The 15,156-nt window shown below is 37.2% G+C and overlaps 3 protein-coding genes across 3 annotated transcripts in view; 1 reads left to right on the forward strand and 2 right to left on the reverse strand.

The window, feature by feature from the left end:
• LOC117990947 (centrosomal protein of 162 kDa) overlaps positions 1 to 6,446 on the forward strand; it is a 30,208-nt gene extending 23,762 nt beyond the window's left edge. The window contains exon 6 of the transcript XR_011237877.1: positions 6,433 to 6,446. The gene's annotated coding sequence lies outside the window, so the exon portion shown is untranslated. The remainder of the gene's footprint in view (positions 1 to 6,432) is intronic.
• fl(2)d (female lethal d) lies at positions 1,823 to 10,294 on the reverse strand. Its single transcript, XM_034978452.1, has 5 exons — positions 10,143 to 10,294; positions 9,795 to 10,019; positions 4,847 to 4,971; positions 4,130 to 4,457; positions 1,823 to 2,833 (listed from the first exon to the last, which is right to left on the reverse strand). The coding sequence occupies exons 2-5, from the start codon at positions 9,982 to 9,984 to the stop codon at positions 2,574 to 2,576; spliced, it is 903 nt and encodes a 300-aa protein (XP_034834343.1). The 5' UTR covers positions 9,985 to 10,019; positions 10,143 to 10,294; the 3' UTR covers positions 1,823 to 2,573.
• A 1,818-nt stretch (positions 10,295 to 12,112) lies between these two features.
• The window catches only part of LOC117990949 (protein lozenge-like), a 54,740-nt gene continuing 51,696 nt past the window's right edge, over positions 12,113 to 15,156 (reverse strand). Inside the window, exons 5-6 of the mRNA XM_034978451.2 lie at positions 14,632 to 14,763; positions 12,113 to 12,813 (exon numbers count right to left, since the gene is read on the reverse strand). Coding sequence (XP_034834342.1) covers positions 12,299 to 12,813; positions 14,632 to 14,763 — 647 coding nt within the window. The 3' untranslated portion in view covers positions 12,113 to 12,298. The remainder of the gene's footprint in view (positions 12,814 to 14,631; positions 14,764 to 15,156) is intronic.

Genomic DNA, 15,156 nt, shown 5'->3' on the forward strand with positions numbered 1-15,156 from the left:
AATTATCAACGCTTGGAACATGATATTAGGAACTGAAAATATTTATTGTGCAAATTTTTATCATAGCTGGCAATACAATACTTGAATGGTACTTGAAAATCAACCCTACCGTTAAGAAGATACAGACGATTTTTGCTTGTAATTTTTTGACCAATAGTAGAGTCGCGATGGCTGTGTTGCTGAATACGCTATTCTTTAAGATAGTGTGCGAGGTGGCTCGCGCGGTTTTCATACAAAAGTAACTTCATCAGCGTTCTATAGTATTTATTATTCTAGGGTACCTACCTACCTATTCTCAGATTCATTTCCGAATTTCTAAACTCAATTTTTCGTGCTCAAAAAATTACAGAACTATGATCAGAATTTACTAGCGACATCTAGTGTACCAATAAAAAGTACTAAGGTTGCATATTGGATACTTTACCAGTGAAGGAAACGTGGAAGAAACCTGCATGCTCGAGTTTTCCAATGTTCTCAAATGTCTGTGAAGTCTCCCAATCCGTATTTGGCCAAGACTTTGGCATAAACCCTTCTCTTTTGAGAGGAGACCCGTGCTCAACAGTGGGCCCGCGATGGGATGACGATGGAAAGCTCATACTTCCTAATCCAGTAGGTAGGTACAAATTATTGTAATATCGCGGATATGTGTTTCCTACCAATTACAACCCTGGTATCTTTAAAACAAGAGTGAATAGGCATCTTCTAGGTAAACGCGTCCCATCTTAGGCCACGTCATCACTTACCATCAGGTGTGATTGTGGTCTAGCGTATACCTATAATGAATTAAAAAAAATTAAGTTTAAACCAAAGGAGCGTACAAAAATGCGAATGCTTGGTTTGGAATGTCATGAAGTAACTAATTTTACAACCATCGTAGTTCAGTACGCGACAGGTTGAGATGGCAATCGGGGTATGAGGTGGGGGGACGCCCCGCACGTCACCCGCGCCACCTCGACAGCTGATGTCTAGTGTGCTTACTATGAGACTTTACTAAAGTTGATAGATGAAGTCGAAGAAATGAATCAGCATCAAAACATCGCTGACCGAAATTCGAAACACAATAATGTCACACCGAGATGTGACACGAGTGTGGCCACGCGGAAGACTCGGCACAGCACACTCTAGAATCATGCGTGGAGTGGTCGACCCAGCACGCCGCACTCGTGACTGAAGTGGAGCCCGACCTTTCGCTGCCCGCCGTCGTTCATGCCATGGTGAGTAGCGAAGGGTCTAGGAACGCCGTCGCTTCCTTCAGCGAGGAGGTGATGACCCAGAAGGAGGCGGCGGAAGGATGACGCAACCGCAGACCCTCTCCGTCGCCTAAGGGCGGGACACAGGCGACGCGCGCAAGATCGCCACCTGCCACCTTGACAGTGATTTTTAAATTGTCTCTGGTCTGGCCTGGTTTGTCAGTGGCTAGTTACCGACCTACCAGCTAAGCCTTGCCGCCAAGCGATTTAGCGTTCCGGTACGATGCCGCGTAGAAACCAATCAGGGGTATATTATAGGTTTAATGAAACTACAATACCCCTTCCAATTTAGCCTTCTTCCATCTTAGACTGCATATCACTTACCACGTGAGATCACACTCAAGGGTGTACTAGAATTTAAAAACTGTATTAGAATTTAAAAAAATCAAATAAAGTACACAGGTTACTCGTGAGAATGTACAAATAAGAATAATGTTGCCTGCATAAGAGCAATGTGATCTGCTTCAATTGAATTAACTTTTTAATTTGCCTCCCTGCCTTCCATTATGTGAAACTCCAGGGTTATAATGCTTCAAACAAATCTAATTATTTTAAAAATGATACTCAAAACCTACTGACAGTAATATGTTTATTAACATAGCTCTATATATACATGAATTGTAATTTGAAAATAGAAACATTTTTGTAGAAAATCACAAATTCAATAAAAACGTGGCATTCATTAAATATAATATGGTGTCAACATTATTGCTATAATGTATCATGGACTCTACATCTTTAACTGCGGCATAAAAAAGGCCCTAAAACAATGTCACAAGCCAATAAAAACATTCTCATTGCTCATATATACGTATTGGATCTAATGTATCACAAGTTATAATGCACTTTACATAAATAAATTATAAAATTGTCAACTTAAGTGTTTGTCTTAATATTTCAATCAATATAAACAATTACAAACAATTCACTAATAAATCTGATCACATGGTCCACCTTGTGCATAGAACGCAAACTATTTCCAACTCATTGTTTCATCATATCATCACAATCCACACAATCATCACCATTTCATTGTCAATGGAAATGACACATACTTGTCTATATTTATATTTTTCTTTAACAGAGTACATACATAGAAATACACTTCAACATGTCGTAATACAGAAGCATTTCACATTTTGTAATCGAGTGACACCAAGGGAGCGTTTTTTTTACATAAACGATGATCACTCACAAAGAATTCATGGAAAAATTTCAAGTCAACGAAATAACCGCAGGGGGGTAGAATGGAAAACATTAGTTCACAATTTTCACTAGTTCATAACGTAATGTGTGCGATAAGAGTGCACTGCAAATCCAAGGCTAGTCAGCCTCACCGTTCGTGACAGTGAGGGGTTCCTCCTCTTCGTTATAGTCCAACGAAAGCACGGAGCCCCTTCTTCTTTTGCCCACGGGTGTATCGCTACACTCACTGCCTGAATAAGTCCGTTTGTCTGCGGGTGAGGACACCCGGTTGCCGTTCACTGTAGCGGTTGAAGCTCGCAATTCCTGCTGTAGGAATAACACTGTACTCTGCATTCCCTCCACATCTTCGTCTAGTTCCTGGAGGAACTCGTCCAGTTCTGGAATGTTATAAATGGGTTTGTTTATTTTCGTTTAAAATAATGCATTTTTGAATGTATATTTTATAAACAATATTATAATGTAACAAAGATGTTTCGAAGAGCTTCATGTTTCATCTTTTGTACTGCCTAGTCACTAGAATCAGTCTAACTAGTTGAATGAGAATTATTTTCCAATGAGCTTTTAATAAATATTACTTGTATTAAATATATCTAGAGAGCAGAACGAAAACTAAGGTTTTACGGTTAACATAAAACTCCAATGCCCGCGCACATTAGCACAGCCTTGGCCCATGTAGGCCGCGAGAAACTGCATATGAGGACGCACCCTTGCGAGGAAGTACGACCTCGATGCTCATTCCATGAACGGCTAAGTTGAGACAACCCCTCGTCAAAATTCGTCAGCTTACGCACAACAGACGGAAACGTTTAAGTGCGGAAACCAGCCCAGAGAGAGAAGAGAACTCGTCAGCTTTACATCTGTGGCCAGTTTACTAGTCATTTGGCAGTATACTGGCTATTTTGGCGCGTGGCGAAAATCGGAACTAACGTTGCCGTCAAGTGTCCCCTTTGTTCTCGTTTGAATAAAGCCTTTGTTAGAACAGCGCCCCCCTGTCAATGTCATTTAAGTGCCAAAAAGCCTTGTCGCACTGTACACGGAAATAAGTTAGTATAGGGCTCTCCCTGTTACGTAATCCTCGTAATACAAATAATAGAGCCAAAAAACTCAGTGGCTCAGTGGGCAAATGAGTCAACAACTAATGACAAACGAAATTGTTTTCAAATTGAATTTCGAATGTTTTTTGAAAACATTTTTCGAATCGAATTTCGAATGTTTTTGAAAATTCAATATGGTAAACGCCCCACTGAGTTTGTCATTTGTTTGGGATTACGTAACAGCTGTTCTGTTACGTAAGGAGCTGTTCGATCTTGTCCCTCCCTCACCTTTCTACCACCGTACCGCAAGACACCGGGCGAGTTTCCACCCCAATGTCGTCAACATTCCATCTTCGCGTACGAAACGCTTTGCGTCATCATTCCTTATACGCATGGCTAGGGTCTGGAATACTCTTCCTAGATCAGTGTTTCCTGTCAATTATAATCCGGGCATCTTTAAAACAAGAGTGAATAGGCACCTTCTAGGCAAACGCATCCCATCTTAGGCCACATCACTTCCCATCAGGTGTGATCGTGGTCAAGCGTGCGCCTATAACGAATTAAAAAAAAAACAGACAGAGCCCTATACTAACTTCTTTCCATGGATAGAGTATAAACAAGTAATATAAACATACACACCTGATTGTGACTTTTTTACTTCTTCGCTAAAACTCTTTTGTAACGCCAGATCGCCTTCGAGCTTCGCTATCCGGCCGCTCGACGTCATCCGGCCCAACTCCTCATTCTCCTGATGCAGGAGCCTGCACTTTGCCATCAGCTTCTTCCCTGTATTAGAATCGGGCGTGAACTTCCACGCCGCGAGTTCGTTTTGTGTTTCTTCTAACCTAGCTTTAGTTGAAGTTAGTTCCTGCTTCAACCTGAGTATTAACATATTCACCGCAGGGTCCAATAGAGACGGTCTGCCGTTGAGACTCGCGTGTGATGATTTTAATTCTGTTATTTGACTCTGAAACATAAAATTGGTTAATATTAGTGATAATTTGATTTAAACGCGTGACATCTCTCATGGATCAAGTCAGTGAATTATAAAAAAATATATAATATTTGTGCTTTTTCTAGTTCTATTTCCGTTACTATAAATATGTACAAGGAACGTGTCACCCTTTTTCACTGGTTTTGATTTATTTTAGTCTTTTGAATTAGACATAATATACATAGACTAGATTGCCCTAACTATCACACAGCTATCCCGCACCGGGTTAGCGCGGGGATTGTGCGAGTGTGCGGGGCGTCCCCGCCCCGATTGACATCTCGACCTGTCGCGTACTATACAGTCATAATATAGAATATAAATGTAGATTACTAAAATATGAGCTAAATATGTAAAGAACATACCACATAATCTTGAATCTCCTGTTCCTTAGCTGCCAGCCGTCGAACGAGGATTTTCTCTCTGTGTTGTGATTCTGTGTACTGCTGTTTTATCCTGTCCTCTATTTCTTTCGCCTTTTCCAAGCTTCCTAAACAGATAAATATTCAAACTTGTTAGAGTATTTTATTGAAATACCTTTTAGTTAAGTGTTTTTGTCAATAAAAAAAAGAAGTAAAAAGGTTCATACTTTGAAGGACTGTATCAATTATTATCATCCATACTAATATTATAAATGCGAAAGTGTGTCTGTCTGTCTGCCAGCTTTTCACGACTTAACCATTCAACCGATTTTGACGAAATTTGGTACAGCGATAGCTTGCATCCCAGGGACGGACATAGGCTACTTTTTATCCCGGAAAACCAATGAGTTCTATCAAGTAAATCAATCAAGTAAGAGTCAATCTAGTAAAGAATAAATAAGAATAAATATAATATAATATAATATTAGGTTGAGCTGGTATAAAGACGTTATGACAGATTTTGTATTGGGAATATGTCAAAATGTCAAATTTATAAATTAGATAAAGTTTATCTGGAGAGTGAACCTAAATGTAGAATCTCTAAATTTTGTAAAACATCGTTGCAGTCCACATTTGTCTATGCAATCACATTTAATCCTTCAATTTTTCAGTTTTTCTAAGTTATTTATCATTTAGAACATTTCACAAGAAAGGTTTAAGATTAACATTTTTTATAGAATAAGTGATCAAAATAGAATTCAAAAACATAGTAGCAGTAAAAATTTAGTTTACATAAACTAATACTTAATAATAACAAATAGCTTTCTCTTGCATATGTAAAGTTATTATATTAGGACTTGATTAATTCTAATAATATGATACAGTCCACAATATGTGGGCCTTATTACCTTCTTCATTGATTTGACTTTTCTTTGTGTTTTAAAATATTGCCCTGTGAATACAATACATAATATTTTAATTCTAATATACAATATTTAAAATCGACAATACCTTAACTAAACAATTACAATATTTATCTTACTTAAATGAAAAACAAGTAATGAATATACATACCTTAAATTATAATTGGGTAATGTTAAGTTGAAACCTTTTAAATTCACATACCTAGCAATCAGATAAATTCACACAGTTAATAGGACAGTTATAACAAGTTCAAGTGAAGTGGAAACAAAAAACAATTTTTCAACAAGCATATTTTTCATTAATAATATTTTTCCAATTAAAATATGGCTTCATACATCCAATTCAAATTTATAATAACATGAGTGTGGATATATAATATAATGTTAACAAAGCATATTTCGAAACATTTTCTTCTGATTAAGTCAATTTATTTATGTAAAGAACCCAGCTTGTACATTGACAAACTTGTTTAACATGCAAACTGGACTGGACTATGTCATGGGCAAAGCATTTTACTGTTAACAAACTAAAACATAATATTATAGTATTTAACTAGCTTTCTTTTATCTGCAATGCATATAATAATTTAAGTGAAATTTAATGGGCAGTTCTGGGGAGTAGCTCCTTCATTCAAACTTATAAACTTTACCTCTTTCTTATATGAGCATAGATAATAATTTATTCAACTGGTTTTATTTCCACTACATTATATTATTTTCTAGAATGTTTTCGTACTTTAAGATAATAAGGTATTATAAGTTTTATAATAGCTATAAAGTATGTTTACAGCCCACACTGCGAGCTGAGATTTCAATCTTCAGTAATGTGAAGGAACACTGGAGATCTCTCTCAGTACTTGATCTCTCAAGTATATTTAAATATTAAATTGCTGACTTGCTTATAGAATACTTTATCAAAAATAATAGATTGTATCTACTTATTTTGGGTGTTTTAACCACTAAAATTTTTGACTTCAATTTATATTATTTTTTCCATATTGTGACATCATCAATTTAAAAATAAGCTGTGATAGCCTAGTGGTTAGGACGTCCGCCTTCTAATCGGAGGTCGGGGGTTCGATCCCGGGCACGCACCTCTAACTTTTCGGAGTTATGTGCGTTTTAATTAATTAACTATCACTTGCTTTAACGGTGAAGGAAAACATCGTGAGGAAACCTGAATGCCTGAGAGTTCTCCATAATGTTCTCAAAGGTGTGTGAAGTCTACCAATCCGCACATGGCCAGCATGGTAGACTATGGCTAAAACCCTTCTCACTCTGAGAGGAGACCCGCGCTCTGTAGTGAGCCGATGATAGGTTGATCATGATGATGATAATGATCATCAATTTATATTAGTAAGTAGATGAGTATAATATTTTATGATGAGCAACTTAAAATTATGTTTCTAATAATCACCAACTAAACACATGAATTAGAATCTTACTACTTAAACCTAGTAACAAAATATAATTATTTATATAATTAAAAAGAACCAGAGAAGTGTGAGTCTGACTTGCACACACAGGGTTCTATACCATTGTACAAGAAATACTGAAAATTTTAACTCTCTACCAGAGATTAAGCCCGCTAACAGACAGACAGCGGAGCACACTTTGGGTACAGAACCCAAAAAATAAGAAACATTTATGGAGTATTATTTTAGATTAAGAATTCAGAGTATACAGTATCAAATTCTTCTATTGTTACTTATTCTTTTGAATTCAATTACTTAATTATTTAAAACAAATGACTAAGTGTCCAAAACCCCCAAAAATTGTTGCAAACTGGTCCCATATACAATAATGCAACAATGTGTACAAATTGGGATTTTTAGGGTTCCGTATCTCAAAAGAAAAAAAGGGACCCTTATAGGGTCACTTTGTTGTTCGTCAAGAAACCTATACGGTACTTCCTGTTGACATAGAATTATGAAATTTGGCAAGTAGGTCAGTCTTATAGCACATGTAAAGGGAAAAGTTTGAAAACTGTGAATTTGTGGTTACATCATCACCAAAAAAAAACTTAAAATGTGTTCATGTACAAACAATTATTATTTTCAACTTTCAAAGCATGATTACTATACCAAGTAAAGTATCATAATATGAAAGGGTTTTACCTGTACATTCAAAAACAGATTTTTATTTATTCTTATGCATAATAGTTTTTGATTTATCATGCAAAATGTTGAAAAAACATAACTGTAGTACGGAACCCTCTGTCTGCAAGTTTGACTTGCACTTGGCCAGTATATCCCTGCTATTGATCAGCCCCCCAATTGTGTAAGAACAACCATTTCATTTCGTAATCATCAAGAAATTCTGCCCTTTGATTGGCTGTGAAAAAATGTAAACAGCGAATCAACCAATCAAAGGGCAGAATTTCTTGACGATTGCGATAGCGATGAAATGGTTATTCTAACACAATCGAGGGGGCAGATATGGATACTATAAAGGATAGGACTTTTACTGACAATAATTAGTATAATATTAATATAGATGAGTCCCACTTTATAAATACAATAAGGTTGTGATTCATGTGTTTAGGCTATATTGTATGTTAGTGATAAAGACATGCATTTTTATAAATATAGTTCTAATATTAACAATAACATTGATATAAAATATAGTCAATTAAAAGCTCCACTTGCATCTAACTACTTATTCTGGATTAAAATTTTGAAATGGTGTCACTTTCTGAAAAGTTAATTCATGGTTTTAAGGAAAGGACGGATGTATTCTTAACACGTAACAGTTAAGCACTTAACAATTAGTGTGTTTAGGTTACATTTTGCATAATTGTTCATTTTAGTGCAAGTAGATGATCTACTGATTAATTGCTAAACCAGTAAACTTGTTTTTACAAACCTTCTTAAAAAACAACAAGTCACTTTAGATATACAATAAAATATGCCATTATTTTTACGTTTTGTTAGTCTTGCCAATTTTTTTGTTTTATGTACAACTGAATCAACACCAACTGTATAGTTGTGCTTACTTTGATTTGTTGTAAACAAAACTTTTTTTTAGCATCTGATAATAATTCATAATATACAGTACATGATACATCTAAATAGCTTACTGATTTCTTATTATAATTTAACTAAACCAAACATGAATCAGTGATTTACTTGTTACACAATAATTACATAAACATTGATGTCTGTCCATTTATTACCTATGGGTTTATGCATCGTTCATCTTGTGCAGTTGTTGTTGGCAATTACGTCAACATAATTATATGAACTGTTCAAATTACAAAAAAATGAAAAAAAAAAATAGCTAGTTTAATTACTTAATATTATTTCTTGTGCGTCAATTACTAAAATATTTATCAATCATATAGAAACACATTTTATATCAATGTTGTTGTTAAAACGAAATAAAAAGTTTGAAGAATATTTACAAGAGTGGCGGACCGCATACCTCAGTTAAATAAATATTGATAAAGCATTTCTTTCAGAGAAGTTCCAAATTTATGCTAAAAGTTCTATAAACTAGTTTCATTCATTCTTTCAATTATTAGATGTTATAACATTATAATATTGTGATATTTTATAATAGAAAGGATGTACAAAATACAATACATAACTTACATTATAATATGAAAGCAAGCAAGATATTTACTTTTTGTTGTAGACAAATGATCCAAGAATCAGCTTTCTTTTCCTGCACTATCATTGAAAGCTTTGTAATGGCACTGAACACAACTCCAAGATTACTTGGAGATTCACTGGGCTCGTAGCAACGCCACATGACGTATTCACTTCACTCCACTTGCACCGTTCTTACACAGCTTTACACATTTCTTTCTTATTCATAGTAAACTAAACACCTAAATACACCCGTACCACAATTCTTTACAACTAACATTTCAACATCACGTTTGTCGTCATTATTATAATAGTATCACTAAATTTAGTTAAAGCATTGTCGATATAGAGTAACTAAAAAGTAACTTTGCACGTAATCAGCACGCGGGTCGGTCACCGACCGTCACTACCAAGCCGATGTAACGTTTTCGTAAATACCTTCCAACTGTTTGTTCAAAGTTTCGAGGTGGTCAATGTAAGAGTCCTGGGTTTTCCATGAGGCGCGAAGCGACTCCGCGGTCGCCGCGTCGAGCTGGTGAGAGGTCAGTACCACCCGCGCCACGTTCGTAGCGCCGCCGCCCGAGGCGTCACTCGCTGACTCCCCGTGGCGTTCCGACTCCTCGGACATTGCCTTCCCACTAATATGATAAGAGGCTCTCTCGACTGTAAGTAAATGGTTCAAGTTAAATCTAGAAATGTTGTTTTTCTGTTATCTGCCGCCGTTATCAGAAACCTGCAACAATGACGCAGCTTTATGGAATTCAACAATAACTATGATTTACTCACATGTTTAATTTATTACTGTAAAATATTTAAATGTAAAACTATTTTATTCAGGTCTATTTACACACTTTGAACAATAACAAAGATTTATTTTAGGAATGCAAGCTTTAATTTCTTTTCAAGACGCCATCTTATCACGTAGCCCGAGCATAGACAATATAAATAAATATAGACCATTAGACAAAAATGTTATAGACATATAATTGACAAATAATCACAGAATATTAAATCAAAAATACCAAGAAAGCAAAGAGATCACAAGAGAGCCAACCGTAAACGTTACGTTAAAAATCTAGGTTAAAAATGATCCAATCGTCCAATTTCCGTCTTTATGAGCTCTAATTCTAATCTATTCTGTGAAACGGAATGCTAGAATTCAGAGCTGAGTACAGTGCGACAAGGTTAACTTGGTGCGTGGCACAGATATATGTCAGATTTGCAACTAGCGTGGCCCCCTCAGTCCCTCTCGCTCAAGCAGATTTTCTTACTTGTGAAATGTTATTCCTTCTACACTTCACGTTGTTTGTCAAATACTCACGTACAAATACATTTTGACAAACAAAAAAAGTGGCCACGGTGATAAGGACAAAACATAATCATTTTGTCACGTTCTAATAAGAGCTTAAATGCATTTAGCTATCTCGCTCTAACAGTAAGTGTCACAATAGGGCTACTTCTAATAGTCCTTATTCTGAGGTGCGTGGCGAAAATCGCAACTAACGTTGCCGTCAAGACGTGTCCCCTTTGTTCTTGTTTGAATACAGTATCTATTCCTCAGATTAAGAATCAAGGTACCTATATCCATCCATCCATCCATCCATCAGCCTGTTTGCGTCCACTGCTGGACATAGGCCTTTCCAAGAGCGCGCCACCAAACACGGTCCTCCGCCTCCTGGAGTAAATGTGTTCTGTGGTCCTCCGCCTTCCTCATCTATATGTGTAGGACCTATATGTGGCATTAAAATAATAATACCTTGTTAGAACAAGCTAGGTGTACCTATAGAAAAGCTCTGAAGAGTAATAGAGCCGTAAACACAGTTTTTTGTCTTTGTCAAAGTTTAGCTTTTTTTTGTTGGGCACGTTGTAGTTTGTGCCCAACAAACCTCTGTGATAGTAATTTATTGCGAATATTACGAGTTTTTATTTAGTTTTCTGTTTTAAATTTAGTATTGAAGGTGTGTAGAAGCCATTTATTTTGCATTGCTGTGTAAAAGTTGTAGCGAACGCAAATGATGAAACATAACCTTTCATACGTAAGTATTATTTCTTTTGCTGTTTTGTCTCTTTCGGGTATACGCGTTTGACAAGTCTCCTTATACTTAGTCTGAGATCTATTCTAAGCCTTTGTCATAGATTAGCCTTTGTTCTCCAACCACAGAGTACATTGAATATATGTCTTCCAACAGCGCCCCCCAAAATTTGAATTAAAATCGATTAAGATCTGGTGCAATGCGGAAATAATTATTTCCGCATTGCACGCGCTTCTGTATAATTCTATAGTTCACAGCTTTTGCGGAAAAAAGCACGGAAACTTACTGTGGTGTGCACTAGCCGATTCAAAACGGATTTTAAAACAGAAGAAAGTTGCAAGATCCTACTTTAGATCCTATGCCGATAGGTGGCGCTATATTCTAGTGTAGGTCCTGCTGGTGTATTCCTATGTCGATGGGTACCTAATAGTTAGAATCAGTACCTAGTAGTACATCCAAATTCTTTGGAATCAGTATACTCAAAATTTCTTGGGTATACCTACCTTTAAAATAAGGACTAAAATCGTACATGAAAAGTCAAAATGGCGCACGAGGAGTTAAATTTTACGCGGAGGTAGGTAGCGATTTGATCATGTAGAGAAACTCCAAGCACAGCTCTCTCTGTTGAGTGACTTCTTTGAAATTTCTTATGATACTTACATGGGTTTCATAAAAAATTTGAATAGGTAGGTAGTAAAAAATCAAGAAAAATAAAACACAAAATAACATGTAGGTAATGTTAATTTATCTCAATAATCGAATACATTTATTAACACTTATCATCTAATTAATGTTTAACATTAATTGATACCTACTATACAATAAATCTACAATTTTATTAAAAAACAATAACTATATCACAATATGTACAATGGAATGTTGATTATCATAATGAGGTTGTACGATTTGTCAATAGGGTCTCCAAACTTCTTGGTTACCCGCACCGTAGAGTCCGTGTTTCACATCATCAACAGTTTCACAAGTTTGCACTAGACCGCTCGCTTCGTTTACACCTGGTAAATCTGTTGTTATGGAAATCGCGCCATCTATATCGCTTATTTTTATTTCACGCGGTAAATACTGTTCGGAGATATTATATTTGTCAGAACTATGGAGATGGACGTGGATTTCGTTTTGGTTGACTGTGGAGTATAGATTTGGTACTATCATTTGGGTGTTAGGGTTAATGTAAGGCGTGTGGGACTGTAGGCAGGCGGGGTTGTTGTTGATGTTGTTATATTGATAGTTGTATGAGTTAGTGGGCCAGGTGTTGTAGTAGTTGGGGTCGTATCTCTGTGCCGGCATGGCGGCGGGGTTGAGGTCTGTGAGCGTGCCGGTGGCGGCGCTCGGACTCCCCTTGAAGCCTGTTGAACTTGCCTGGAAGCTACTGTAATCGGTGTGGCCCAGCTGTATTTCCGGGAGGACTGTAAAACAAAAAGATTGAAGCTTAAAATTACGTTATTCTGCAATATTAAGAGAGATCTAGAAGATTTTGACTGACATAGTAACGTGATCAGCTGGGAAGCGCTCCGTGGCTGTGTACCACCGTTCCACTAAGAAATTTACTTCGCATAGAAATCAATGAGGGGCCATGAGATCAATTAAACTGCTATACCCCTTCTAAGTTAGTCCGCTTTCATCTTAGACTGCATCATACCACCTCTTGAGTTTGCAGTCAAGGGCCTAGGTCGTCAAATAAAAAATAACCGGTCAAGAGCGAGTTGGACTCGCACATGAAGGGTCCCGTAGCATCTTACATTTTTTTTTAATTTTTTTGCTTACCTGTCAAATTTTATGATTCTATGTGGAAATGCAAATCTTAATAACCTAAATCTTAATAACCAAAGGTCTCTATCGATGGTAATTTTTCTAGTTTGGCTTAGGTATTCTATCAAAGACTGCTTGGAACTGTCATCCTATTTGTCAAGGTGGTAAAACCCTATTATATTGGCGCTTGATCATGATGATTGATTCCAGTCATTTGCAGACGTGACCCGAATAATACATTGAATAAAGTGTTGGGTTTTTGATAGGTATACCTACCTAACTAACGATTGCGACAGTGATAAATGCAATCATAGGTACCCTGCACTGTAGATACTCTTGTTGTTTGTTGAAAGAAATACAGAAAGGACAGAAACATTATTGCAGCAGGAGTTAGCTTAGGAGGAGCTAAGCTTAGGGTGAGATCTATAGAGCGTACTCTGACTTTGGTTAGACTTAAGACAGAGTTAAAACGAGAGAGAGGTATATCTCTCACATAAATCTATTTCGTTTTAACTCAATCTTAGTCTGAGCAAAGTCAAAGTGCGCTCTATAGATCTCAGCCTTAGATAGATTTTCTTTTTAAATAATAAATAATCAGAAGCAAAAATAATGAAGTTATAAATAAATGGTAGAGACATGCATGTGCTAGAATTCAGAATCACGGAGATGAAAATGCTGCGGTGGATGTGCAATATCACATGTTGCGACCTACAACGCAATGATCACATCCGCGATAGGCTCAGTGCCCATGACATCGGTGACAAGTTGCAAGAAGCCCGTCTCAGATGGTACGGTCATGTAGCACGGAAACTAAAAAGCTACGTCGGTAATAGATGTCTCTACATTGCCGTTCCTGGAGCTAAATCCCGAAGCCGCTCGAGAAAGTGCTGGCTGGACGTTGTGAACGCAGACCTGAGACTTAAGAGCCAATAGACTCAGTAAATCAGATGCTCAAGAAAGGGCGAAGTGGGCGGTAAAATGTAGGAAAGCGGACCCCACCTATGTGAGAAAACGCTAAGCCGAAAAAGAAGATGGTAGAGCCTATTTTATTGATAAGTACATGTTTTATCAGATAGGTTGATTGAAATAGGAAAAAGGTATGGAACAACAATAGACTCAATATAAGACGGTTCAGGTTTGAAATTTGAAGATGATTAGGCACACCGGTTACGTAAAACGTTGCAGTAGCGACAGCGGTAGCAATCCGACAGTTCATAATTGCTGTCTCTCTTCTTCTTCTTGTTATTTTGCTTTTTGGCTATTGCTGTCTCTCTCTAGCCGGACGTTTGACAGCAATGATCGCGAGATTAACGCCTATCGCAAGCCTGTCGCGAGATACGTAAACACCCCGCGGGTAAACCATAGATAGATAGGTGTCATAGATAAACAGAAAAAGAAATTGTTCAGCATATTTTTGAACGAGTAATAGGAGTAAGTACTCCCATTTTCATATACCTATCCTCATAATAAATTACCTGCGGGTATGTGTATTGTGGGGTCTGGCTTGTAGTAGGGAGGTTGTAAGGGGCCATAGCTCGGATACACGGTGGCCGTGGACGGGTACCCCGTGTTCCACTCACTGGCGCCCAATATGTTGCCGGTGTTTTCTGAAAATATTAGAGTTTATATTAAATAATGAATAGGTATAAGTTTCACTTTAAAGTTCTGATAGGCGCTGGGGTTCCAAGGTGCTGCAAAGTGCAATGGCTGTACCTGGTACCGGAAAGCGCAGAACGTTGGTAGACTAGAATAGGTGGTAGTTATACGCTCTGCACGCCCGCACGTCGCCCGCGCTCTGCCGCACCGGGTTAGCGCGGAGGCTGTGCGGGTGTGCGGGGCGTTATCTCACCGATTGCCATATTGACCTGTCGCGTATTATAGATACCTACTCGTACATATAGACTTAAAAACCTCTTTAGATAAGCATGGGTTATACACGTATAGTAGGTACCTACCTAGACTACACATGACACATGTAGACAATATTTTTGTTATGGTAG

Source organism: Maniola hyperantus, chromosome 19 (assembly GCF_902806685.2).
Source record: "Maniola hyperantus chromosome 19, iAphHyp1.2, whole genome shotgun sequence".
Taxonomy (NCBI): domain Eukaryota; kingdom Metazoa; phylum Arthropoda; class Insecta; order Lepidoptera; family Nymphalidae; genus Maniola; species Maniola hyperantus.